Below are 25,731 nucleotides of genomic sequence, written 5' to 3'. Positions count from 1 at the left end.
ATGGTGGTCGTAGTGTACCCCACTCAAACTCGCACTTTGTCATCGTCCTGGATGGTGATTCAAAACTGTTGCTAGCTACTCATAAAGCCCCTTCATAGTGAACTCAAAATAAATAAATAAACATTCTTCTACGAATGTGACTACATTGTTACATTACAATGCATACATTTAATAATGAATGATTTATTTAGCTGGAAAATGTATCAATATACGAATGGTAAACATTTATTTTTGCTTTGCTTGTAATTCTTCAGTAAAATGTCGTTACTTGTAGGCGATCCAATTTATCTGGTTTATTAATCGGATTCTTTGGAATCGTTTAGTATTTATTTTGGGCATTGGAAGTTAGGATGGTTTACTAACTATCAAAGTTTTCCGATTCTATAAGTGAATAAAGAGTAGGTAAATATTATTATAACAAATTTGTTGAGACAAAAAATAATTTTCTACCATTAAAGATTTGAATGATTTTGTTTGTAAGTATTGTTATTAGAATCTAAATTTAATCAGTGTTTAGCTGGTCATAAATAAAGATTTATTTAATATACAATTCTTGTGGGGCCTCTTAAAGAGATTTATTTTTGGACTATTGCAATTTTTGTATAATTTCTTTGGCTGTTTATCTAATAGGGGCAATCGACATTCCACTCCCAGTCGCAGTTATTAGAGGTGGGATTAACGAACAGTCCCGTGCCGCACTGGAAGTCGTACCGGATTCCATCTGCACACTCGTAGTATTTGTTACAATCTCCCACACTCATACAGTGACCTCCTTGCCCAGAGCTCGGTTCATGGTCTTCAGCAGGGGATATGTCTCGCCGCAGAGGCCGCGGAAGTCATCCGACTCTATGGACCACGTCATGGCCCCACCCAGGTTGCGGGACTCCACCAGCTCCAACTTCAGCTGGATGCTCTCGGCGTTGTCGTATCCGATCCACTGATCGCCCTGGAAGGCATACGGAGCGCTGTTCTCCTGATCGAAAACCGTAGTCCAGTTATTCTGGCAGATCTCGTAGTAGCTCAGGAAACCACTCTCCTGGGTGTAGACGCCAGCAGTTCCAGCACCAATGCAAGCTGCACCGGGCCAGTTCTGAGAACTATTGGACATTTGGTAGCTGTGGCCATAGGAGGCAATGCCCAAGATGAGCTTCTCAGAGGGGGCACCTAACCATAGTACATAGTGATTAATGGATATCCGAACTTTTAAGGTTCCCCAACTCACCTTGAGATATCCAGTAGTCAATGGATTCGGTGACCTCGGGCAGCGGAGCATTGAAACCCAAATAGCCATCCGAAGCCATGTGGTAGTCGTAAGTCATCACATTAATAAAGGTCAGGTGCTGAGAAATGGCCGGAATGTCGTAGGAGATGTTGGCCGTCGTCTCGGAGGCACCCACAGCAATACTTAGTTCCAATCCATACTTGTCAAAGCTGTTGGGAGATGATATATCATATTGCGTCCCAAAGAATACCCTCTATAACCATTTACGTTTCCTTAATCTCGCTCAGCAGGGTCACGAGGTTCTCGCGATCCGACTCGTTGCCTCCTCGCTGACCAGGATACTCCCAATCCAGATCCAAGCCATCGAAGCCATTCTGCTGAATGAAGGCCAGGGAGCTGGATATGAAGGTGGCACGCAAGGCAGGATCGGCAGCCATGGTCGAGTACTTGGTGGAGCCCTCGTTCCAGCCACCAACCGACGCCATAATCTTCAAATTTGTGTTATTTTGCTTGAGGGCAATGGTCTGGTTTACAAAGCCTGTGCAGACAAACCAAAGTTTTACTTGGGTTCTTTACCTATGCCAATATTTTCTAAGTTTATATTACCTAGTCCAGTGTCCAAGTCCAGCCAGGTGTCCAGGGACTTGAACTCTCCCGCATCGCTGATCCCGAAGAAGGTGTAGCTGATGTGGGTGCACAGGAAGGGATCGATGTTGGAGGGGGTGAATTTGCCATCCCCAGATCGGTAGTTGGCCCAGGTGCCCCAGTAACAGTTGATCACCTCTGAAGGATCATAAGGTTCGAATAATGCACCGATTTCTGAATATACGTCCAAAACTACTCACTTTCGCTGAAGGCCACTTGGCCAAGGCAAAGGCAAAGAGCTGCCAAGGACCAAATCGATAACAACTTCATGCTTCACTCAGTCGGTCAACATTTACAATAGTTTCGGGTATTACGGTACTCCGTTTATATAGGCCAGGTAAGTTCTTATCGCTACACATCGCCTCTATCTTTACACATACCACTCTCATATTATATTATGCACATAAATGTTAACTTATAAATAGATTTATAAGGGCGCCTCGAGATTTGGACTATGGTACTCGTATTGTTACACGCACTTTATCATGGTCCTGAATAGTGATTCAAAACTGTTGCTAGCTACTCATAAAGCCACTTTATAGTGAACTCAAAATAAATGAATAAAAATTCTTCTACGAATGTGACTGTTGTTGTTTATTTAGCTGGAAAATGTATCAATATACGAATGGTAAACATTTATTTTTGCTTTGCTTGTAATTCTTCGGTAAAATGTCGTTTCTTGTAGGCGATCTAATTTAAGTGGTATATTGATCGAATTCTTTAGAATCGTTTTGAGTATGATACATGTCTGATAAGTAATAAAAGTATATATTTTGGGCATTGGAAGTTAGGATGGCTACTAATAACTATCAAAGATCTCCGATTATATAAATGAAAGAAGATTGTTAAGCAATACTACATACTATATCACAACTAATTTATGAAACACTTACTGACGAAGTCGTATAAATACAATTATAAAAAATTTATTGAGACCAAAAATAGTTTTCTACCAGATGTGAACGATTTGGAATTTATATGCCTAAAAACAAGCTTATCTGTGAAGATAAAAAATACTGACTTTATAACTTTAATCAGTAGTTTTCACTTTTTTCAATGCTAACGATCGTTTCTAATAACTACAAAGCAACAAATTAAAGTGTGGTGAGCCACTAACGATTTTTGAGTTGTTTGGTTTTTAAATCGGAATGAGTTATTCATATATAAAGAAACTCTCTAAGCCCTACTCTTCGTTTGGTTTCAAATATGGGTTTTTATACATAAACGAATTTTTCATTTTTAAACTTGGTTAGATCAGATTTCTGGAAAGCCCCCCATAAGACACTTTCAAAATGCAAGGTTTTTTTTTAATTTTTAATCATTTTGTCTATCCAATCAGAGTCGCCGTTTAGATATCCCAGCGCAGCTTCATGTTGATGGCACGGAGCAGAGGATAGGCCTCGCCGCACTGACCACGGTAGTCGTCGGTCTCCAGGGACCAGATCATGGCGCCAGCCAGGTTGTTACGCAGGGCGAAGTCCATCTTGTACTGGACACTGAGCACGTTGTCGAAGCTCACCCACTGGTCACCGGAGAAGGCGTACGGAGCGGCATTGTCGTAGTCGAAGATGGTGTACCAGTTGTTCTGGCAGATTTCGTTGTAGCCCAGATATCCGGTGGAACCAGTGTAGGATCCGGCGGATCCCTCGCCGCGGCACGGTGCTCCTGGCCAGTTCTGGGAGGAGTCCGACAGCTGGAAGGAGCGTCCATAGGTGCCCACACCGAGGACCAGCTTGTTGGCCGGAGCACCCTGGCTCAGCCAGAAGTTGATGGCGTTCTCCACGGCCCACTGGGGGGAGTTGAAGCCGGTCTTGCCATCGGAGGCCATGGCGAAGTCGTAGGTCATCACGTTGATGAAGTTAACCTGCTGGGCAATGTTGGCAATCTCGTAGGAGCCGCTGGCCAGGGCCTCACCGGCACCCACAGCAATGCTCAACTCGTAGCCATAGGGAGCGAAGCTATAAAAGGAATACCATTAATTAAGGACATCTTAGATCAAGATCCAGTACTCACGCTTCCTTTAGTTCGCGCAGCAGGGTCACAAAGTTGGAGCGATCGTCCCAGTTTCCACCACGCTGGTTGGGGTACTCCCAGTCCAGGTCCAGGCCATCGAATCCATGGTTGCGCAGCAGATTCAGGGCGGAGTTGATGAAGTTCTGGCGCTTGTACCAATCGCCGGACATCGAGGAGTACTTGGTGGAGCCCTCGTTCCAGCCGCCAACGACGGCGAGGACTTTCAGGTTGGGGTTCTGGTTCTTCAAACCGACCGCCTGGCTAATGAAGCCCAAATCGTAGTCCAGCCAAGTGTCCAGGGACTGAATCTCACCATTGTCGTTGATTCCGAAGAAGGAGTAGCTCAAGTGGGTGCATAGACCTGCATCGATGTTGGACACATCGAACTTGCCATTGCCGCTGCGGTAGTTGGCCCAGGTGCCCCAGTAGCAGTTGACGATGCCTGAAATGGTCGAGTTATAAACATGGTATTACTATTACCTCCAAGTCGGTTTTCCTCAAAATCATACTCACGTTCAGCACCGATCACCTGACCAAGGCAGAGTACTGCAAGTAGTGCCAATAACTTTCCCATTGCAAGAAATGATATTTCATTCCTGTTCCATCTTGGTATTTATACCTTTCTAAGCGCATCTTATCACTTACCTTATCATTCTGGTTGGCTACTCCAATCCACTTGTCTGACAAATTTATTAATGCAGCGTCGCGTGCTTCTTTCTTTTGAATTTTAATATTTATACCACGGACTCGTATCTGTATCTCAAGTTCAGATTCGTTTTGTTTACTGTCCCTAAAGCTACAAATTCCATCAAGAGGTGCTTCAAAATTTAAGATTCACTTTAGTTTTCTTATCTCGGTAATGTTGGACAAAATGGGTATACTGCATTCTTTGGGAAGAGTTATTGTTAGTAATAATTAACATTATAACATTGGTAGTGTTACTTAAATGTTAATTTGTTTCCAAACTTTATGGAACCCAAACTGTTTTATTGAAACATATTATATTTGGTTATTTTAAGGGTTTATAATAGGGTAACTATAAGTCAGGCATATTGGCTCTATATTTCTAACATCCAGGTGTTTAAACAGACTGAGGGCTGTTGTTTGTTGCTAAGATATACTTTACACGTCTCTTACCATCCCCTTCAAACTTGTACTTACACGACTACTTTATAAACTTGTAATCTACAATAGGTGTTATTAAAATGAAGAGTTGTCCGAATCAGGTGGCTTCCAATCATGAGATTAGATGGAATGACCTGCTGAAGTCTATGAATATGCATATGATTAAACTCTTATCACCCCAAAATAAAATTGAATTTTATACAAAAGAAATATAAAGAACTACCATTTATGAATATCTTAATAAAGTCTTTTAGACTTAAAATAGGAACATTTTTTAAATAGTAAATTATTCTTGAAAGTATATATATTGTATTTTGGCAAAGTAAATTCTTTGTGATTTGAAATTTTATTTATGAAAGGCTTATGGGTTGACTGATAACGAGATAAGTGAAAAAAGATTTTCATTGAGTAGAAGTAAATTATTTTGAATGGAACGCATATACTCAAGTAGATTCCAATCATTCTACTTTGCTTTAGATTGTACCAAATATGATCTCATAAGATAAGGAATTTTTGATTATAATTTTCAAGAGATCGAAATGGTTTTCAAATTTATTAGCATTAGCGATTAAGCTGCGTAAGATAATACGATTTGATTACATCCGAAAAAGGAATATTAATGACAATTTCCAAAGCAATTACTAGTCATTACTATCTGCAACTAGCCCTGTATGATATTAAAAGTTGCTAGAAAACCACTAAGTCCATATCTGTAAACAAATAAAATTTTAGTCTCAGCTCAATTTATTTCATGCAAGCTCGTTTATTTCCAAACATTATGGTTATGTGTAATCAAATCAACCATCCTAAATGGAATTTCACATAAAAACGTTTTGGGATATGTTATTTTCTTAAACATATTTATTGTTTATTAACCAATTCGGGTGAACAAAGTAATAACCTTTTCGGCATCAAATAGAGATTCTTCAACAGTATTGAGTAGAAATGCAAATATAAATAAAATTTCTGCGACCAGTTGAACTGTAAAGCGCTCAGATTAACAATTGTGTTTCAGTGCGTTGGACATTCTAGCCATGGCTTAGTTGGCCACGTAGATCTCGAACTCCTTGTAGGCCAGCTCCTCGCCGCCGTACGGAATGTAGCAGCATCCGTGGGAGGGCTGCACCTTTCCCACGGTGATGGTGCCATCGTGGGTGGCGCGTCCGATGAAGAGTGGCTCGCCCTCGGCGGTCTCACCGGCGGGCACGGCATTGGGCGGGATGTTTCCGGCCTCCACAGGCACCCATTGGCCACCTCCGGCGCAGAGCACCTCGTATTCGCCATGTCCATGTTCGCCGCCTCCCCAGGCCACATAGGTCACACCGTGCGAGGGATGCAGCTTGCCGGGAATGAGGTCACCTTCGTGGCGGGCACGGGCGATGTACAGCTGCTCGCTGCTATCGAATCCTCCCTCCAGGGCGTTGGGGGGAACCTCTCCATTGGCGGCGGCCACCCAGCATCCTGGTCCGCTTCCAGTGGGAGCAGCGAAGCCCATGACGGGAGCCGAAGGAGCGGACTCTGTGGAGAAACGGTGGAATATGTTAGTGAGTAAGTGTAAAGTGTTAAGTAAAGTGAATATTAATCTATGAAAGTATCCTATTCTTTGTGGATTAGTCAGCTATTAATATTAATTTTAGTGAATATTAGTCTATCAAAGTATAATATTCTTTGTGGTATACCTAGCCGTTCCATAATTTGTATATTATGGAAAGTATTTGGGGATTTAAGATTTTCAATGGTTTCTTGTCAGTTTTTTCAAAGTATATATATAATATAGAAAAGTTTGCCCATAAGTATTAGATTCCTAAGACCTTTTTTCCACAAGCATTTTAAATATCCTTTTTTCCCCCTAAATATTTAATGAAAAATATCTAATATACAAAAGATAATAGTAGTTTCAGCTAGCACAGCTGCTTTGCTACCAAAACAATGGGTTCCATAGAATAACCGTAGGACAATACAGCTCGTAAACAATTACGTTCGGTAAACTAATCAGAGAGGGTAAACACCTGTGCTATTGTTCTGACCGCAAAGGGCTATAAATGAGGTGTAAACTCACCATCCAGCAGCCAGGATCCGCTGGCGCCCCATCCCGTGCAGATGCCCACGAAGTTCACTGGGAACAGGCTTCCGGCATCGTAGGAGAGGAAGGCGGCGGCGTCTCCTTCACGACCCACGGTGATGACGTTGTCGTACCAGCGCACCCAGAAGCCACGGAACTCTCCGGCGTCCAGGATGCCCGGAGTGGGCACCTCGGCCACCTCGGGCTTTTGGCGATCCTTGCGGATCACCGACTTGGTGTTCTCCCATCCTCCAAGGAAGATCTCGAAGATGGGGCCGTTCTCCTCGGGAGCGGGTGTGAGGGCCAAATGGGCATCCTTGGGTGAACGCACCTTGAAGGTGAATACTCCTCCGCTGGCCGGGAAGAATTGGTACTCCAACTTATCGGGGGTGTTGATTTCTGCAAGAAAGACGTTGAAGAGAAGATTAGTCTACATTTTCATGGCTGAACTGTACACAGTTACGTTTTTGGAGGCAACTGTACCAAGATCTGTGTGGGATGGAAAAGTTTTGAGGTTTGATTTATCAACCTCAAAAATCTCCGTCAAATCCCAGGAAAAATGTTGTCATAAAAAACACTTGAACTGGAAAGAATTTGTTGCTATTTATATGTTTGTAGATACATATCTGAATGTTTAGCGTCTGTTTTTGTTTCCACTTGTTTATTAGCGCTATTCGCATGATGTCATTTGGATCGCCATTGGTTCTTTGCTACAAAACATTCTAGCTAATTCCACTCAAGCTCAATTTCGAGTTCTGAGCCGGCTCTACGGGGCCTCAAACGACAAACATTTGAATGGGGCTATGAAAGGTTGTGCTTTTTGTTTTCGATAGACAGCACGAAATGTTTCCCAAGCAACATTATTTCGCATGACATCATTAAAGGTGCATCTCGTCTCTCGTCTGACCCTCGGTTCACCCTAGCGGAATTCTTATTGATTATTGCCAGAGTTCAAGGCGTGAACCAGTGACTCATAGCAGATGGTACACATTTTTGGGCACTTTGCTGTGTGACCGCATCAAGAATCAATTAAATAGGTTGCAAATAACACTAAAAAGGCAGTCCAACTTGTATCACGTATTCCCGTTAATTGAATCTACTATAGACGATCGCAAGGTGAAAGTTGTTCCAAACACAAGCTCTGCTTATGTATTTTCCACTGGTAAAAAGCCCAACATAGATAAAGAAATTATATATTTTATTCACTTTGGATGTTTCGATTCTGGGAATCTGTTGACACGATTTAATTTTGGTCGTGGGCCAAAAGTTTCGCTCTCCCGAGTCGCCCTATGTTTAAATTCACCCAATTATTTATTCCATTATCCAACTGCTCTAGGCACTCCACCCACTTGGGAACTCACCGATTGGCATGATGGCTGCTTTTGCTTAACGATGTTCGCTTACTGAGATTCTGATTCAAACTGCCGCAACGGAACCCAAATACCGGCGAGGTAAGCACTGCTCAAAAAACAGAGGCAGTGCGAAAATGAGAATAAAAGCTCGACAAGCTCTCTCTTGATAAGTTGGGGATCGTTGGCAGTCTAGAAAGTAGACGACTGTACCAGCTTGAATTGGGAACAATCATATTACCATAATGTTGTACTGTTCATAGTCACGTTTTATCTAAAAAAAAAATAAAAAGCAAAATATTTTTAAAATCTTTGAACAAAAATATTAAAAAATTTAACATTATTGATTTATATAAGAAAATATATAATACTTTTTCATTCTAATTAGTATTTTGGCTAATCTATAAATACTTCTTAGCTACTTGGTATTAAAAACCAAAAGGAAAATAAATTCTTGAATTATTAAAATAAAAGTCTAAGATTCTTCTTTAAAGTTTTAAGTCATTTAATAAAATTCCAAACTTTATCGATAGAGTATGTTAGCTTCGGTAAAACTATTGTAGTTTTTCCACCTAGTTTTGCTCAGGGGACGCCTCTGACTCAGGTTCTCAAAAGCTGCTGCTGATGTCATCAAGACCAGACGGAAGCTTTTCAATGCTCTGAGTAAGGGCATGACAATTTTTCATATCGGCTAGCCACTAACAGATTTACATACTTATGCTAAATAATACAAATAATACAAAAGCTAGTGAATATTAAATACTTTTTTAAGCTTTGTTTTAATTAGTATATTTATTAAGATACCCTTTTAGCAGATATTTGTTAGGAATAATCAACACAATTGGGTGGGTTAAACATGTATTTTCTTCAAGTTTTAGGATTAACAAAACAATTGTAGAATTTTTATAAAAGTTATGTTTCTGAATGAGCATACATTCACTACATACAAATCGCTTAGAAGGAGCTGAGAGATAGGAGATCTTAGGACCGCAATTCATAGATCAATTCCATGGTATAACATTGTAAATACTTTGTTAAAAAATATATAAGCTTTTGTCTGAGCTAGGGTACCTTCTATTCTATGTAACTTATTTGTCTATTCCATGTTTTCTCTTTTTATTATGCTTTGGCGTTGTTGTCGTCACTTATTTTGGCGTCATGTGCCGGTTTTATTTTGTGTTGTCACATGGGTAACCAAACCAGGGCATCAAAAGCCACTGCCAATGACTTCACCGCAAAGGTCTAGAATGATTGATGCTGATATAATGATTTCGGCAACAATAAATAGGTTTTCCATTCGATCATTATTTATTTATGGCGCAAGGTTTATAATTTTGTTGTAATACCATATTGTGGCATACTTTTAGGGCGCCACAGAAATAAGTTTAAAATGCTGTGGATTAATATTTTCCAGCTGTACTGTCTTTTATCCATTCCTTTGACGAGGGATTATCTTTCCTTACGTCACAACTGCTTTGTTCTTGGATACTTGGGTTCTCAATGTCAGTCGGTTTTCTTTCGTCTCGCCGGTTGGTCGCACTTTTTTTTATTTTATTGCAAAACGTGCATGCGCAGAGCTTCCCGACGAAGGGAAATTGTGTAAAATAAACAAATTGTTATTTGCATTCACAGAAACTAGAAGCCGTGCCAAATTGTCTTGTGATAAGAGTAGATCAATTGCTCACGCCGTGCAACTGGGGGTATTTATATCGGAGACACCTGAACACACAGACAAACATACATACTTACTTTGCACAGCGGCAGACGAGTAAACAAACAATTCACTGCTTATAGAAGGCTTCCTTTTGTTAATATATCATTTCACAAAAAGAGCTTAAGGTTTGAATAGGTTTCTTGGGGTATTACTTATTAATATAGAAGATAATGGGTTCCAAGAAAGGGAATACAGGGGAACTTAACTTTGTTACTTAAAGTTCGCTGTACAACGAACATTATTCACTTGAAGTCAATTAGAGTTTAACGTATTAAGGTATCCATTAGTGGAGCCTATTATATAAATAGCTCATATCTTTTCAACTTACATACGACTTAAAGTTATTAAGAATGGCACTAGACACATTAGTGCAATGAATTCTGATTCTAACAGTGAGCTTAAAACACTCTGAAACCCTATATTTTGTTTCATTTTATAAATCATATTCATACTATTTTAATAATGGCAAACTATGGGAATCTTAAAACTAAAATAAGTTTGATAACTATTTTCTTATCATATAGAGAGAACCGTCTTATAACCCATATTTAAACGGAATGAGCAACCTCGAAATAATGCATCATCTATATCTAATCTTCCAGATTATTTCCAAACAGAATGCACTTTTCCCATTGACGAGCCCCCGAAACGTATACTGCGCAGATAAGCGTTCAGAACAAGTTAACTCTGTTTACACTTTCCCATTTAGTTTTATTGTTCAGTTTGCGTAACATTATGACCTCTGGAATGCTGAACCATCAGCAAGCTTGCCATTCAATTGAGAGATATTATCATTCGTTAGGCAGAGTGCAAAGTGGAATAAATTAATTCGATTTAATTAACATTTCCGCTGCCGACTTTTGCGACATTTCCAGAGACAAGTGTAAATCTGGATGAGTTCACTCAATTGGATCCAATTGGGTCTCAGTACCAGCCTCCGACCACTAAATTTTCTCAAAAGTGTCAACGGCCAATTGAGCTTTAAGTGGCCTAGGGCAATCAACTTGGCATTAACCCCAGATGGAAAGGACTGATTTGAGGTTCTGATATAATACATAGGATGGTAGTTCTATATTATAAATGTATGTCTTAAAAAGATATTAAAGAGTTGTTTCCTTCTCCAGTTTTTTAAAACAGTTTGGTTTTTTTTAATAACATAGGGTTAACTAGAGAAACAGATGAGATCTCGTAGTCAACGAAAGGAAAAGTGAAAAAACGCGACCAACGATAACGTCAGAAAAACTTATCGCGCATACGCCCTGTGGGACCACGTGAAAGATGAGTAATTCTTATGAAATCGTCCGACCGGCCTAAAACCAAAACAGCTGAAAACATAAAAATAAACGGAAATGGATGTGTGTGTGTGTTTGCCTGACGAGCCCCCATACCTATGAACTTTACTCGTGCTGTTGTATGCGTGATAAGTTTGCTTATCTGAGAAATGTCAAAAAACCCGTTTGACTTTACTCTCTCAATCTAAAAATCAACCCAAAGGAAAATATTCGATCGTGATTGGCAACCTGTTCCCATCGATTTGATTTCGGAACCCTTTGATATTTATATTTAACTGGTGAATAATGCAACTCCCGTTCAATAATGGAGTTGTCTGTTGTTCCGATAAGTAATGCTTATCTTTTGTTTATCTTGTGCTTTTCGTATGCAGGCGTATTTATGTGTGTATGTGTGTGTTCGAGTGGTTGCCCAAAGGTCACAGACGAAGGTCGTTGGTATTTCGAGATGAAAACGTGCTGTTGTTTAGGCGAAACTTGGCAGTCTCTATAGGTAGATACTCTAGACTGGCATAATTTTCGGAACCGGTTTGTCTGGCAGAAAGTTACATTTCAGATAAATTGGCAAGGGCACCTTGGAAACGATTCAAAAATGCGACAAAAACATATCCATTAAACGAATCTATGTTAGGTTCCTAAACATTTTGTTTTGCTCTGTCGCCGTTTTTACTGTCAACACGTCACTTTTAAAATGCAATTGTAAATTGCATTAGGGGAAGAACGGGGGTTGCGAAAGAGACAGGTGAGAGGGGAGAGAAAGCGTGGACAAAGTTCGCAAAATGAGGAAGTGTGCGTGTAGAGAGAGCGAGAGAAGCGAAGGATAGAGAAAATGTACCGGTTGACGCACGTATCAAACTCTCACACACTAAAAACGATCTGGTAAAAATCCCTCTCCCAAATGGAAATGCCATTGTGTGCGTGAAGTAGACTTTTATCTCAGCAAGAGAAACCAGCAACAAACATAGGGTTCGCTCTCTCAAGCACGTTCGCCAACAGCTGTCATTTTACACTGACAAAAACAAGCATATGACGAAAATATAACTATATTGCAGACTCAACGAATATTATAACATAGATCCTAAGTTTTTCAATAATATGTAGCCTATTTTCTGGCTAACTACTTTTGAACAATTAAGAAGCACCAAGAAAAAGATCGTCCTTTTGCTCAGATGGATTTTAAACTTATTAGTAGGCAATAAAAACGCTGAATCATCTGACATTTCAAAAATGTCTTATATCTATTTCTCGGAAAATGGTATCGTTTTATGTTTCATTTGTTTTCAATATTTGTATGATTCAATATTTGTAAAATCGAAATCTTAAAAACGAAAATATATCGTCTTAAATTCACAGTAAATTTATGAAAATAAAATGAATCAACAGTGTTTGGAAAATATTATCAAAATATGCTTGGCTTGTTTTTAAAATTCTTATGATTCAATGTTTGTAAAATCAAAATTATTAAATACACAGTACATTTTATTGCGATATTCAAATTTAAAATCTTTGTAGTGAAAATTTAAATTAAATTTTTAAAAATATTTTTTTGTATCCAATAAATATGTCAGATAAAATAAACAAATTGATTGATAAGTCAAAATTCGAGGACAAAATGTTTTGACTTTTGATTGAAATATTGGTTGTGTCGTAATATTTTTGCACCCTAGTCCTTGCAGTGTACATCTCGCCGATAAATGTGTACTACAATCCGGTCGCTCTTTGTGTGGTTGTTATCCAAGTTTTGGATGTGAGAACGTCAGAGCGGAAAAGCGCGAAATTCGCAGAGCGAAAACTATTTAATAACCGTAAGTTGCACGGCCGTGATTAGTCTCGTGGCGCTGCTCGAAGGCGAAAGAACCGACCGACGGTGGAGAAGAGAACGGAAGTGATCGATCCGAGTGATAAATGCAAACAACGCACACTGAAGTGATAAACAAGTGGCAAACATAAACAAAATCATTTCAGTTAAATTGAAATCGTTGCTATCCGCACGCAAATTTGCGAGAATCTCAGATTATACAGCGACATCTGGAAGCAGCTTTCTTTGTCGCAATATGGCCAATGCAGTAAATCCCTCGAACAACCACAAAATGAACGGAAACGGGTGAGTTAGTTTAAATAGTTTTGATCGATTGCAATTGCAGCGGCCGTGTATTGCATAAGTCTGCAGATTGTGCACTGCACTTGCCAAGCGAAGACATCTGTTGTCTAGATACCTGCTTTCACTTTCCTGCCCGCCAGATATCTGGCAAATGTCTCGCAAAAGTGCCAAAAACCTTATATATAGCCGCGTATAGTAAATAGTTTTATTTTAGACACCGCTATTCTGCGATTTCGTGCCAATGCCACTGTTTTTATTCGGTTTTGTTTTCTTTTATAGCTTCTCACGCACGCTTACGTTCGCAAATCTGCCGGCGAGCCAAAATATCGTTTTGGTTTATCATCACAGTGTTTCTGCAATTTGTATAAGCGAGTTTTTTTCCACCATACTTAGTATAATTATGTCATGTGCAATATTTTTTCACAGGCGTGGGTGTAATATTCTATTTTCGTCGTAAGACCATTATTATTAAAGCGCGAAATATTACATCTTATGAGTTACGTATAAAAGAACTGGCACTCTTAAGGTATCCCTACCGTTATTGCAAATTGTTTGTGTTAACTAGGAAATAGTTCTTTCATATTATTTGATATTTTATAATAGTATGATTTTCTGACGATTATTTTCCATGGGTTATCATTCCTGTTTTAAGATAAAATCGAAAGAAAGTTGGTTGCACTTCTACATAATAAACCTTATTTAAATTACAACATTGAACTTATCAAATTTAAGGCTTAGAATTATAAGATAGGGCCTATTCGTATTTGTATGGTTGCCGGACCATTATTCAAATAAAAATTCAAAGGCTCTAATTGGCTTTAAAAGCTTAATTTTAATTTTTAACAAATTTCTTTAAATCGTTTTTTCAATGTAATCCTTTGTAATCGTATTGTAAATATCAGAGTATTAAGACATATAACTAATTAACACTTTAATAAATATTAAAGAGTATACAAACTCCGCCTTCTAATTAGAGCTTTTGATAATTTTTGCTTCTGTTTTGCTTTCGCTCTGTGTTCACAAGTGTCACTGTTGGCAAAAAGCGTAAATATTCCCCTATCGTTAGTATTAAGTTACCAGAACCTAAACTATTTATACAATTGAGAGGTATGCAGAAAAACTTTCAGCTAATTGGTAAATTTATGATGTTTCGTGTCAAAAGCGAAATACATATCTGTATATATATAGGCACTGTAATTACAAGCTAAATGCCTTTATAACTAGGGCCTGTAGTTAGGCACGTGTGTGGACTCAAGTCACATACGAATGTGTTCAGGGGAACCTTTGGAACATTAGTGGGCGAGAACAGCAACAGGTGTCCGACGGATTACACTTAGAAAAACGCAACTGAATGGTGACTGGTGTGCAGGGCAAACCCAAAACCAAGGACAAACCTACCACTACAAGAGTTCAGAACATTAAAATGTGTTATCAGTTACCCGTGTTCGCTTATCAGTCGGTATAACGAGCCCCTCCTTTTGAAAGTAGTTTTTATCTGTCGGCTAGTTGGTCTTCAATCGTGGCATACTTTCGGGAGAGCCCAAAGGCATTGCATACTTTTAGGTGAGCGTTATAAGAACGTTTTGTGTAACTATCGATTAAGTAGTTCGTAATGTAGAATTAAAACTTTGTTCACGTTCTATGTTCATGAAGAGGAAGAACACTTGGCGCCTTGATTCAAAAATATTGCATTTTTGACCTTGATAAAAGTGTAGGAACAGAGATGAACGAGAAGGGATAATATAAAAAATTGGAGAAAAAAGGGGGAGAAGGTCGCAAATTTGAATCCGCATAACATGACCCAATCATAGGCAATTTGAAATAGATAAGGACACCTAATTAATCGAAAACAAGTGATTTCTAAGGCTAATACTGGGTGAGGATATTGAATCGTTTCAGAACAGAGAGATATACATATGTTTATATTCAAATTTACCTGAATCTACTTTTTCCACGTTTTTACTGTTATTAGGGAGGTACGTTGTGTGTTGTTTTGTCAAATAAATTCCAACAAAATGGGGAAAAATAAATCACTTTGTAAATTTACAATTAGATCAGGTCAGTGTGATTTCGATCTGGAAACGACTTGCCTAGACCAGATACAGCCATAAATAATAAGCAGTTCCAGAAATTCTGTCTATTTCTGTTCCATAAAAACCACAGCGTTTTAAATTATTCAAAGTACACATATAAGAGCTGTACTAGATAGCCATTAATATTAACAGATTGCTTTCACATACCGACAGATGCGAAACAAATGTACCTGGGAATTATTTAATATATCTTTCCAGTTATTGTTTGTCACGAACTCTGTTCAGATCATTATGACCATTAAGTTTTCCGTTTATCGCTAACTTGCGATTGGTCGCAGCTTGGTGGTGTGTCCATGGCGTATACGTAATATGGAACAGGTTAACCCGTTAAGATCTAATTGCAACCAGCTGTCACAGTCACGCTTACAGATCTCTCGCAGAGTTCTCCGGAGAATAAGTTAGTCCAGCTAAATTGCTAATTAATCCATTATCAGGCACTTTTCTTATCAGCTCCGACAATAACAGACAGTCAGACAAGGCATCACTTTCAGAAAGATCCCCCAGAGTACAGTTTATTTTCTGAACTGACTATATTCACATCTTGACATGCAAATCATCAAGTGTCTGCCCCGATTTTCCCACTTCCAGGGTCACCATTGTTCCTCGAAAAAATTAAATGAGAATGCGATTAGGAGATGCACCAATCGTCGCAGGCTCAGGTGAGGCAAGTTTGTCTGAAACTGATTAAAGTGCCTGGACTGCTAGAGCACGTTCTCTGTAGATATAAAGTTTACATATAAATGAGTCGCCTGAAGTTATGAGCCGCAAACTGCACGATATCAGTCACCAGTCACAATATGGGTTATTCAAACTAATAGATAGTTACAATAGTCAGTTCCTTCATATAACCCGCTTCTTCCATAAATTGAGTTATTCATATCCTATTTAGTCATAAAACAACTAATTGTTTGAAATTTATAAAGTCCACTCACGAAAAAATAAAAAACCATAGTCAATAAAATTACATGACTCAATTAAAAGAAAAGAGTAATATAACAAACCCAATTTAAATGCCTCTATATGAAATCATAAAATTGATTGGAAACAATATTTATTAATAATTAAGTGCTTACCTTGCAAATCAAATGTCAATTCTAATAATTCGTTTTCAATAAGATAGCAAATTTTTGATTATTTTTACTTTAAAGAGCCAATTTCCTGACTATCTTATTAATGAATAATCTTTCTCCCAAATCATAATGTTTTATATTACTTACTGGCAGCGATAACAGGGCCTAAAGAACCACGTCAATTCATTTTAGAGTGATTCTATCTTATCGACCTATTTTTTAAGCTTTTAGAAGAGAGCTCAAGGAAATCGGCGTTAAGTATTTACAATTTCCTTGCCTTGCCCTATTATCAAAAAATTCCATAATAATACAAATAATGCAAACAAGTGCTTAACAAATTGCATAACCCTTTTTTGCTAGCTGTCAATCAATAAATATTTACGCATCAATAAATATTATTTATTAACATTTGCAACTAAAGATGCAAACAATTCGACCCAATTATCAACTGTGATTGATTCCTTCCTTCCGAGGGAACACTTGGTAACTCTGTTCTGGTCGGATCTTTGTGAAAATCTTATTTAAATTTAAATCTCCGACACTGGGCTTGGGGCAGTCGGATCGTTGCCTTCAACCGCTCAACATCGGCGAGGTGCTGTGGAGCAGCGTTTTTGATTAGAACCGAGAGTACTCATATATAATCCGCGCATTTCTATAGTAATCAGGTGCACAATAGAGATAGTGGCCGAGTTATAAAAACTCGACACTCAGCTCAGCGAATTGCCAATAATAAAAGTGTGTGAAATGCAAAAAAACAAACTGGAACCCCATTTAAAAATGCACAAAAAAACAATAAAAACAATTGTAATTTAGTGAATTTAAATTGGCATGGAACTCCCATGTCGATGCAAAAACAGAAACCGCGAGCTAAATATACAAAAGCAATTAAATTATAATTTTCAATACAAATTGTTGTGGTTGCTGACATTTTCCCTGATGATTTCTGATACTTGCTGATATTTTCCCTGGGCTTAATCGTGTTGCAAACGTCGAGTCGCGTTATTTTTACTCACCGACTTGCGGTGTCAGTGATCTGTGGTCCCCGGGTACTTAACATTTAAATGGACTGGCTGACAGACATCTTCCACTGAATAAAAAATAAACGCTTGACTAGTAGTATTTTTTCGAGTCTCGTTTTTCTACTGCCAAATTTACGTTTTGAATTTTAATACAAATGGCATCACAAATGTTATTAACAAAAAATATATACTAAAAAAAAGCGGATCCGGACAGACTTGAAGAAGTACTTGCTGCTGCTAAACCTGTTCAAAATTATCGAAATCAATATCACTTGTTTTGTAACTTTCCTTGGTTATACTTGAAGATTATGACTTTCGAAAAGTAATCAGTTATTTATCAGTTTCCCTGAACTTGGTTGCATACTTATATATGGTGTGTTAGAAGGGTTCTTTCAGTTGAAGAGCTTACAGGTGATAATGAACCTGCAATGTCGCAGTATCTCAAGAGAAAATACCATCAGTCCTCTCATGAGTGGATTATTTCAAGATCTATTAATGCAATAAACAATTCCTTTGATAAGGAACAATCTTTAAGATTAAGTTCAACGCCTTGGATCTTTAAAGTAGTCGATAAACCTTTATTGTCCACTCAAGATGGCAGATTAAAGCTCAAGTGGAATATTATGTTACTGGGTCAAAAAGTTATTATTTAATTAGGAATCAGAGCTAATGTCCCTGATTGTAAATCCTTCTTCTCAATGGAAAAGTTAAACACTTAAGTCTCGAGAGAATAATTTTATACAACGCTTTTTTGCCGCCAAGTGCAAACCTTTTTACAATTCAATAACCTTTTGAAGGTCTCTGTATCGGTATTTGATCCGTTAATCAAAGCACTACGCACAAAATCTAAAACAAGTTAATTCAGCCTGTTGCAGGCTTCTTAATGACATTTCCAGTTTTTGTGTGTGTTTCTTCGTTTTCCTCTCGGATCTAAACATATCAAACTGTACGTATCAGGTATTTGTTTGAAATTGTTGGCTTAGCCATCAAACGGACCGTGCTTTATTATAGCTAGTTGAGCGATTAACTTAAACGGCAATTATACGAACGCGTTGAATGCCCCACATAATGATTAATATTGTCCTTGAATGTTTTTGGCAAAGTTCTGCTCTCGAGTGGAGTTCAAAAATCGGTATCAAGAGTGTTTGGGCATTGTATTCGAACAAAGACGTCACCTGAGGCACTTATCGCTTCTACCAATGACGACAATGAGGATTTATAATAAAGATCTATATAAACTGGCAAGCATAATAACCCAGATGAATGGTGAGAGTGTAAACGCCCATTCAATATGTTTAATTATTTTGTTCACGAGCCTTAAAACGCGTATTAAACAATAGTTATTCCATAATGATCTGATACGATCTCTTGTTGCAATTTTTTGAATTATATGGAATTTAAGCAGGAATTGTCTGATTTCGTGTTATGCGGAATCGGAAGTTCTCGTCAGGGGAATTTAAGCAAGCAAGAAACAATAATGTTTTGAATTCAGTAGTTAACTACATATTTGAAAATGCTCGGCACGTAGGTCAGCTATTTGTCATCCATGGTTATTTGAAGTACTGTCAAAAAACATTCTGTAAATTCAATATTTATTTAGTAGGAAAGAATTAATGTTAACTTAAGTGTGTCTTGTAGTGCTGGAGTACCCTAGACAATCTATGATCTAACTGCGATCGATCTTAGAAGTTTAACATTTAAATGCTCAATAGCTTCGCTAATGGAATCATAAATGTTAACAGCTTGTGACGTGCCAATTCAATGATCTATCTAGTCGCACCTGCTAGTTGCTGTCGTCACAGAAAGGCATAACAATGGGATTCTCGGAGAATCGTTCTCTTTCAGGTTCTCATTCCCGTAAGGCTCAATTTAAATTGCACAATTGTTCCGTTTATTTGGATTCCCTTTGTTTTCCGAGCCATAGATGCTTTAACTGGTGTTATATCATCGGACTGTGATGATACCCGATAAAAGTAATTCATCATTCACTTAATGTTTTATAAGATGCTTATGCATATGTTGTGCAACATGTCGCTTAAATGATTTGTTTATTTCCGGTTCCAATGAAGGAATCAAAATAAAAAGTTAGATACCAAATTCAGCCTGAAACCTTCTTTCTGCGCCTTAAATTTGCATCTTGATTACTTATATATCCATTTGTTAATCTCTCGAAAGCAATCCTTATTCAGCAAATCAGTTCAATTAAGACTCGTTAGGGTCCACACTACGTAGCGTGACATTTATGCGAAACGGCGCAATTCCGGTCCATTATTTGGGGTCAGACACGTGTCACTAACACATAATCCGCCTAATTATAGACTGGGAAATGTATGATGAAGTGGAGCTTGATGGATATAAATAAATCGCAGGAGAATGTCACTTTTCTTTGATGACCTCAAATCTGAAATTCCGTGTTTAAAAGGAAATCATTGTGATATCAGACTATACTCATTAAATCTTGGGATAATTACTTACTTAAATTCATAGAAAATTTAACACACTTCTTATCATACGTGACCTCAAATTGGAAATTCCGTGTTAGTATGCAAATCACTGTGATATCAGGCAATAAATTTCTGGATAATTGGGTGCTTAAATTCCTAGAAAATTTAGCACACCTCTCTTATCCTAAGTGGAACATTGCCTATTAGCATTTAAACAAGGCCTAAAATCCCCAAAAAAAGCTTGTTATCAGCAATACCTTGGCATTACAGTGGAACCTTCTCGGTCAAAACAAGGCAAATGTTGCAATTAAAAAGCATTTCCAAGCCATAATCCATCTCATAATGCGGGTGCCTGTTAGAACAGCTAATAATAAATGATATGGTTATGGATATAAATATATCAAGGCTTAGCGGCATGAATATTCATCCAACAGTTAACCATATGCAAATTGTAGGGGTGTGCCAAAAAGCCAGTCGAATGCCCTTTGCCATTGGGGGAAACTCTATGTAATTGACCCAAGCAGTTAGAACTGAGATACGAATCGACAGATCTATTAAGAGATGAATAACTATATGTTCACGAGACCTGTGAGCAGGTGAACCCGACAAATACGTATGTGGCCACTTTGACGGTTTTAAAAATAGACGGAACGCGCCCCCAAAGCGCGACCGTCGATCGAACAGCCCAACCGACCAAACAACCCCACTCCGCCCCATCAGATTCGATGACTTACTTGGCTCCAGATATCACCTTGCCCCGCCCGACGATCGTTCGCTTGCCGATCGCTCGTCGTCGCACTCTCCGTCGCATTCGTAGATTAATTTAGTTTTATAAAAACGGAATCGAGCGGAACAATTAGAAGTATTCTTGCGCTGACTGGCGCTGGTTGTGCTTGTGCTCAGATCGAATTCACATTCAGGGATCGCGAGCATATCCTGTACGCGAAAAGAATTACCTCAGCAACGCAACATTTTGTATTGTTTTCCAAGCAGATTGAACAAAGTTACTTCATTAGCCGCGTATAAGTGAAAAGGATGTCCAAGTTATATATCGTCGGTCTGCTCCTTGTGAGCTGGAGTTGCCTGGTGGCTATCTCCCAGGCAAAGTCCTATGGTTTTGATCTCAGCACCGACAATGATAATGCCATTGCCAATTACGAGGATAATGATGACAAATTTCCAAGTTGGTAAGTTTTCCAAAGACTTCCGGACTCTGATCTCTGATCAATGTGGGTTTGGAGCTGAATATTAGCAAGTTTTCAGCTTGAGTGCTTTCCTTTCCCAGAGCCATAAACGTGACGTGTTGGTTATTCGTGCATTAGGTTTTGCCGTATCTGATCAACAGATACAGATACGATACTTCGATGCTTTAGACAGGTGTTCACCTAACCAGCACCACCTGGATACTCGGGCTGGAGCGGTTTTATATCCATTTAACCCGTGAATTATTTGCACTAATTAGTGCCGTCAGAGTGTATACTATACTATATAGGAACAAAAGATTTTATGCTCTGGCTTACGTAAGCCTCATCCGGGACTTTTCGGCTCTGGCTGGACAAAAAAAGTTAATTATTAACGAAATTTAAAAAAGAAAACCTGCCTTGGAGCTAATAATTTTAGAAAGTGTACTTTTCTCTTGAGTAAAACTAAAAGAAATTGATAATAAGATCTTGTTTACATTTGTAAATTACAAAGTGATGTTTTTATAAAGAATAAAATTATTAAATTGAATTATTTCTTGTTTTCCAGTGAAATCTACTGCACGGGAAACCTATTGCACACCATCCAAACGGCCAACCCAAAACTTTTTTCTGATTCCAAGACGTTTGTAGACATGAAACTGAATAACTCGCCCGATAAGACTCTAGCGGATTTTGAAGCTTTGATGCAGGCCAAAAACCAGACGCCCACTAGTGAAGATCTTAAGAAGTTTGTTGACGTAAGTATAGGATTGGATTGGGATACACTAGCAGGAAATGACGAACATCCGACGTTTTGCAGGAATACTTTAGTCCCAAAGGCACCGAACTGGAAGCATGGACGCCCACTGATTGGAAGGAGAACCCCAGCTTCCTCGATCTGATTTCTGACCCCGACCTAAAGCAGTGGGGCGCAGAACTGAATAACATTTGGAAGATCTTGGGGCGCAAAATGAAGGACGAAGTATCGAAGAATCCCGAGTACTACTCAATCATCCCCGTGCCCAATCCGGTGATCATTCCCGGCGGTCGCTTTATCGAGTTCTACTACTGGGACTCCTACTGGATCATCAGGGGTCTCCTCTACAGCCAGATGCATACCACCGCTCGTGGCATGATTCAAAACTTCCTGTCCATTGTGAATCGGTTCGGTTTCATCCCTAATGGCGGACGAGTTTACTACCACGGTCGCTCCCAGCCGCCACTTCTTACCGGAATGGTCAAGTCATACGTGGACTTCACCAACGATGACAAGTTTGCCATTGATGCCCTGGATACATTGGAGCACGAGTTTGAGTTCTTTACGAACAATCACAGTGTCACGGTGAAAAATCACACCCTGTGCGTCTACCGTGACTCGTCTGCGGGGCCGCGTCCAGAGTCCTACAGAGAAGATGTGGAGACGGGCGAGGAGTTCGCCACTGAGGAGGAAAAGGAGCTCCATTGGAGTGAGCTCAAGGCGGCGGCCGAGTCGGGTATGGACTTTAGCTCACGCTGGTTCATCTCCAAAGATGGCACAAACGATGGAAATCTCACCAATCTGGCCACCAGTTCCATTGTACCCGTCGACCTGAATGCCCTTCTCTACTGGAACGCCAAGTTAATAGCCGAGTTCCACTCGAAAGCTGGTAACATCAAGAAGGTGACCGAGTACGAGACTAAGGCCGAGAAGATCCTTCAGGTAAGAATCACTTTTTAAAGAAAACCTGCAGGCTATCCTTCCTCAAAATAAGTTACCCAGAATTTTCTACCCAAACAACCAAGATATTGAATTTTTAGGGAGACAACTGTTGAAATCTATATTTATAATACCTTCCATATTCTTAGTTCAGATGCTCTGTTTGTAATTACATGGCTTGATGATGTTGGTTATGATTAAGCATAGGTTACTCATTTTTTACATTATAGGTTAGGGAGCTCCTATGATTAAAGAATTTTTGTTCGATCTCAAAATTCTTTAGATATATAATAACAAACTTACCATCTTGTATATTTTAAATGAACACTTTTTAGTAATGCAATTTAAAATGGGATACATGAAAGTCACATACGTCATCCTTATACATAGGTCCTTACAATCTTCAAATATTAAAATATGTGTCATCATGTTGACTAATTATCAATACTCCTCGCCTTATAGGGAATCCAAGAAGTGCTGTGGAACGAGGAGGCCGGTGTCTGGTTGGACTACGATATGAAGAACGAGAAGCCACGAGATTACTTCGTGCCCACCAATCTCTCACCGCTGTGGGTTAAGGCATACAACATTTCCGAGTCCGAAAAGATCTCGGCTTCCATTATGGCCTATATTGAAAAGAACAAGCTGGACACATTCCCTGGCGGAGTTCCCAACACTTTGAGCTACACCAATGAGCAGTGGGATGCGCCCAATGTGTGGGCTCCGATGCAGTACATCCTGGTCGAGGGTCTGAATAACCTTAACACTCCCGAGGCCAAGAATATGTCGATGAAGTGGGCGACCAAGTGGGTGAAATCCAACTTTAAGGCTTTTAGCAAGGATAGACATATGTACGAGAAGGTGAGTTCAGATGGTTCTTGTTATAATAGAGTATTTTAAATCCCAATTAAAGTCTTCTTTTTTCAAGAAGACCATTCTGTATATTAATATTTAATAATATTTTATTTGAATCTGTGGAGGGTCAGATATTTTTTCATAAATACGCATAACATAATGCTGTTCTTTCATTTCAGTACAACGCCGATCAGTTCGGTGTCGGAGGCGGCGGAGGCGAGTACGAGGTGCAGACAGGATTCGGGTGGTCCAACGGGGTGATCATCGAGTGGCTCAGCAAGCACGGGCGCGACATTTCAACCGGTGCAGCCGGCGGAGGCGGCGCAGCAGGTGAAGAGCAGCAGTAGAATGAATCTGCAGCCAGGCCAGAACGCAAATCCATCAGACATCATTGTCAGAATCATCACAGGCTCAAAGCCAAAGCTTTTTCTCGAAAAATTGTATTTAGATATTTGTACATTACATAAGCATCCATCCAGAAGCGCTCATCAACTGCTCATCGCTAGGCTAAGAAAATGCTCTCTCTCTCTCCGCAATATCTATACCTATACAAGCCGCTGTCTATAACCTATATCTGTAACGCGAACCATCGAAATCCCGAGCCAAGCACTACGAACCACAGCACTACAACCACAGTCACAGCACCGCCAGGAATCCGGATCTCTGTACTGTCCATCTTGTCCATGTATTCCACGTCCAGTCCACGTTTGCACATTCGTGTGACTTGTCCAAAATTCAAGCAAAAATCGAAAAGAACATTAAATGTCTCAAAGCAGGCCGAGCATCGCTATCAAAATGAGGATTCACGAGTAAGTGTCCAATTGGCTCATTGTATTTGGTAGACTTTTGTTTGTGAATGTCAAGGCCATGTTTAGTGTAACCACCACCCAGCACGAGGTCCAGAACACACTGCCCATAACAGACTGATCCATGGTATTTGTCCTCCAAATATGTACTCCCCCTCAAATACTATCAACCGGCTAAAAAAACTAAACCACTTATTTAATCCTGGCTTACCGGCTACCAAAACCTAACCATATATTCAATCTTCGCTTATCTAGCATGCTTAAATGCGAGCTTTACGGAAACTGACTCTACTAACCCGGGAAAAATTATATAAGATCCAATCAAATCTATCAGTTTCCTTTGCTTTACACTTTCCCCATTCATTTTTTAATGTACTGATCTGAGTATACATTTCTCCCCATCTAGCTACCCGGGTGATGAGCGTTGTGGGCGTGGCAGCTGTGACCATAGTAGCTCTGATAGCAGGCCGTTTTCTATGGTGAGGTAAGCGAAATCAGATCAGAATCTATCTCCGGAGACAGGCTAATTGGGCGTTTAAATTTTCTATCTCTTCCGCAGACACTCTGTGCCAAAACAACCCGTAATTGCTTTCCAAGTTATGTGATTCCCCGTGTGTGTGCGTAGTGTCTGTTGTTGTATACGTTTTTCGTTGAATGCGGAGATTGCAGTATTAGATTATCATTATTTGGTAGTTGAAGTGAGAGTTGTACATACTGAATTTATATGGGCATGCCCGACATTGTTATTACTTTTAATATCTAGCAAATACCTATACCAATCCTAGCTCCTCGCAACCAAATGAAGACACAAATACAATTGTTAACAATAATTTACAAACTATTTGCGTAGTATTTTTAAATAAACAAGAACACAAAATATATGTTGCATGACTTCTCCTTAAATACACATTATCATTTAATTGCTCCCTCTCTTGCAGGCAAAGTTGGTTCAAGTAAAGATGTGCGGCGACAAACAACAAATATTATTTGTTTTTTATTTGTATATTTGCTTTGAGTTCAATTCAATTATGAAAACTTACCTACGAC

General features: G+C 39.2%; 4 protein-coding genes across 12 annotated transcripts; 1 reads left to right on the top strand and 3 right to left on the bottom strand.

The window, feature by feature from the left end:
- Positions 1 to 534: 534 nt before the first annotated feature.
- On the bottom strand, positions 535 to 2,211 carry LOC118876761 (acidic mammalian chitinase). The gene is given in 6 exon segments (XM_017072339.4): positions 535 to 775; positions 778 to 1,164; positions 1,223 to 1,431; positions 1,490 to 1,760; positions 1,829 to 2,005; positions 2,068 to 2,211. Coding segments are annotated over 6 exon segments (1,266 nt in total). The 5' UTR covers positions 2,138 to 2,211; the 3' UTR covers positions 535 to 623.
- A 949-nt stretch (positions 2,212 to 3,160) lies between these two features.
- On the bottom strand, positions 3,161 to 4,454 carry Cht9 (Chitinase 9). Its single transcript, XM_070995102.1, has 3 exons — positions 4,394 to 4,454; positions 3,881 to 4,322; positions 3,161 to 3,825 (listed from the first exon to the last, which is right to left on the bottom strand). Exons 1-3 carry the CDS (start codon positions 4,452 to 4,454, stop codon positions 3,216 to 3,218), a joined length of 1,113 nt encoding a protein of 370 aa, XP_070851203.1. The 3' UTR covers positions 3,161 to 3,215.
- Positions 4,455 to 5,844: 1,390 nt separating this feature from the next.
- On the bottom strand, positions 5,845 to 8,482 carry LOC108008355 (C3 and PZP-like alpha-2-macroglobulin domain-containing protein 8). The gene is made up of 3 exons (XM_017072186.4): positions 8,429 to 8,482; positions 7,065 to 7,466; positions 5,845 to 6,523 (listed from the first exon to the last, which is right to left on the bottom strand). Exons 1-3 carry the CDS (start codon positions 8,436 to 8,438, stop codon positions 6,045 to 6,047), a joined length of 891 nt encoding a protein of 296 aa, XP_016927675.3. The 5' UTR covers positions 8,439 to 8,482; the 3' UTR covers positions 5,845 to 6,044.
- Positions 8,483 to 13,221: 4,739 nt separating this feature from the next.
- On the top strand, positions 13,222 to 25,665 carry Treh (Trehalase). 9 transcript variants are annotated; one of them, XM_065863108.2, is made up of 8 exons: positions 17,332 to 17,348; positions 21,140 to 21,333; positions 21,896 to 22,085; positions 22,148 to 23,026; positions 23,486 to 23,884; positions 24,058 to 24,208; positions 25,091 to 25,163; positions 25,623 to 25,665. In XM_065863108.2, the coding sequence occupies exons 2-8, from the start codon at positions 21,182 to 21,184 to the stop codon at positions 25,639 to 25,641; spliced, it is 1,863 nt and encodes a 620-aa protein (XP_065719180.1). In that variant the 5' UTR covers positions 17,332 to 17,348; positions 21,140 to 21,181; the 3' UTR covers positions 25,642 to 25,665. The 9 variants fall into 9 exon arrangements, 6 of the variants coding, with proteins under 6 accessions (XP_016928902.1, XP_065719180.1, XP_036669629.2 ...); XM_017073413.4 differs by lacking the exons at positions 17,332 to 17,348; positions 21,140 to 21,333 and adding an exon at positions 13,222 to 13,523; XR_001767440.4 differs by lacking the exons at positions 17,332 to 17,348; positions 21,140 to 21,333; positions 25,623 to 25,665 and adding exons at positions 13,231 to 13,523; positions 25,244 to 25,565 and having other exon boundaries at positions 24,058 to 24,687; positions 25,091 to 25,168.
- Positions 25,666 to 25,731: the final 66 nt, after the last annotated feature.

The sequence above is a fragment of the Drosophila suzukii genome, chromosome 2R (assembly GCF_043229965.1).
Source record: "Drosophila suzukii chromosome 2R, CBGP_Dsuzu_IsoJpt1.0, whole genome shotgun sequence".
Lineage (NCBI taxonomy): Eukaryota > Metazoa > Arthropoda > Insecta > Diptera > Drosophilidae > Drosophila > Drosophila suzukii.
The sequence above is the reverse complement of the archived record's forward strand: the minus strand, read 5'-3'. Positions and strand labels throughout refer to the sequence as shown.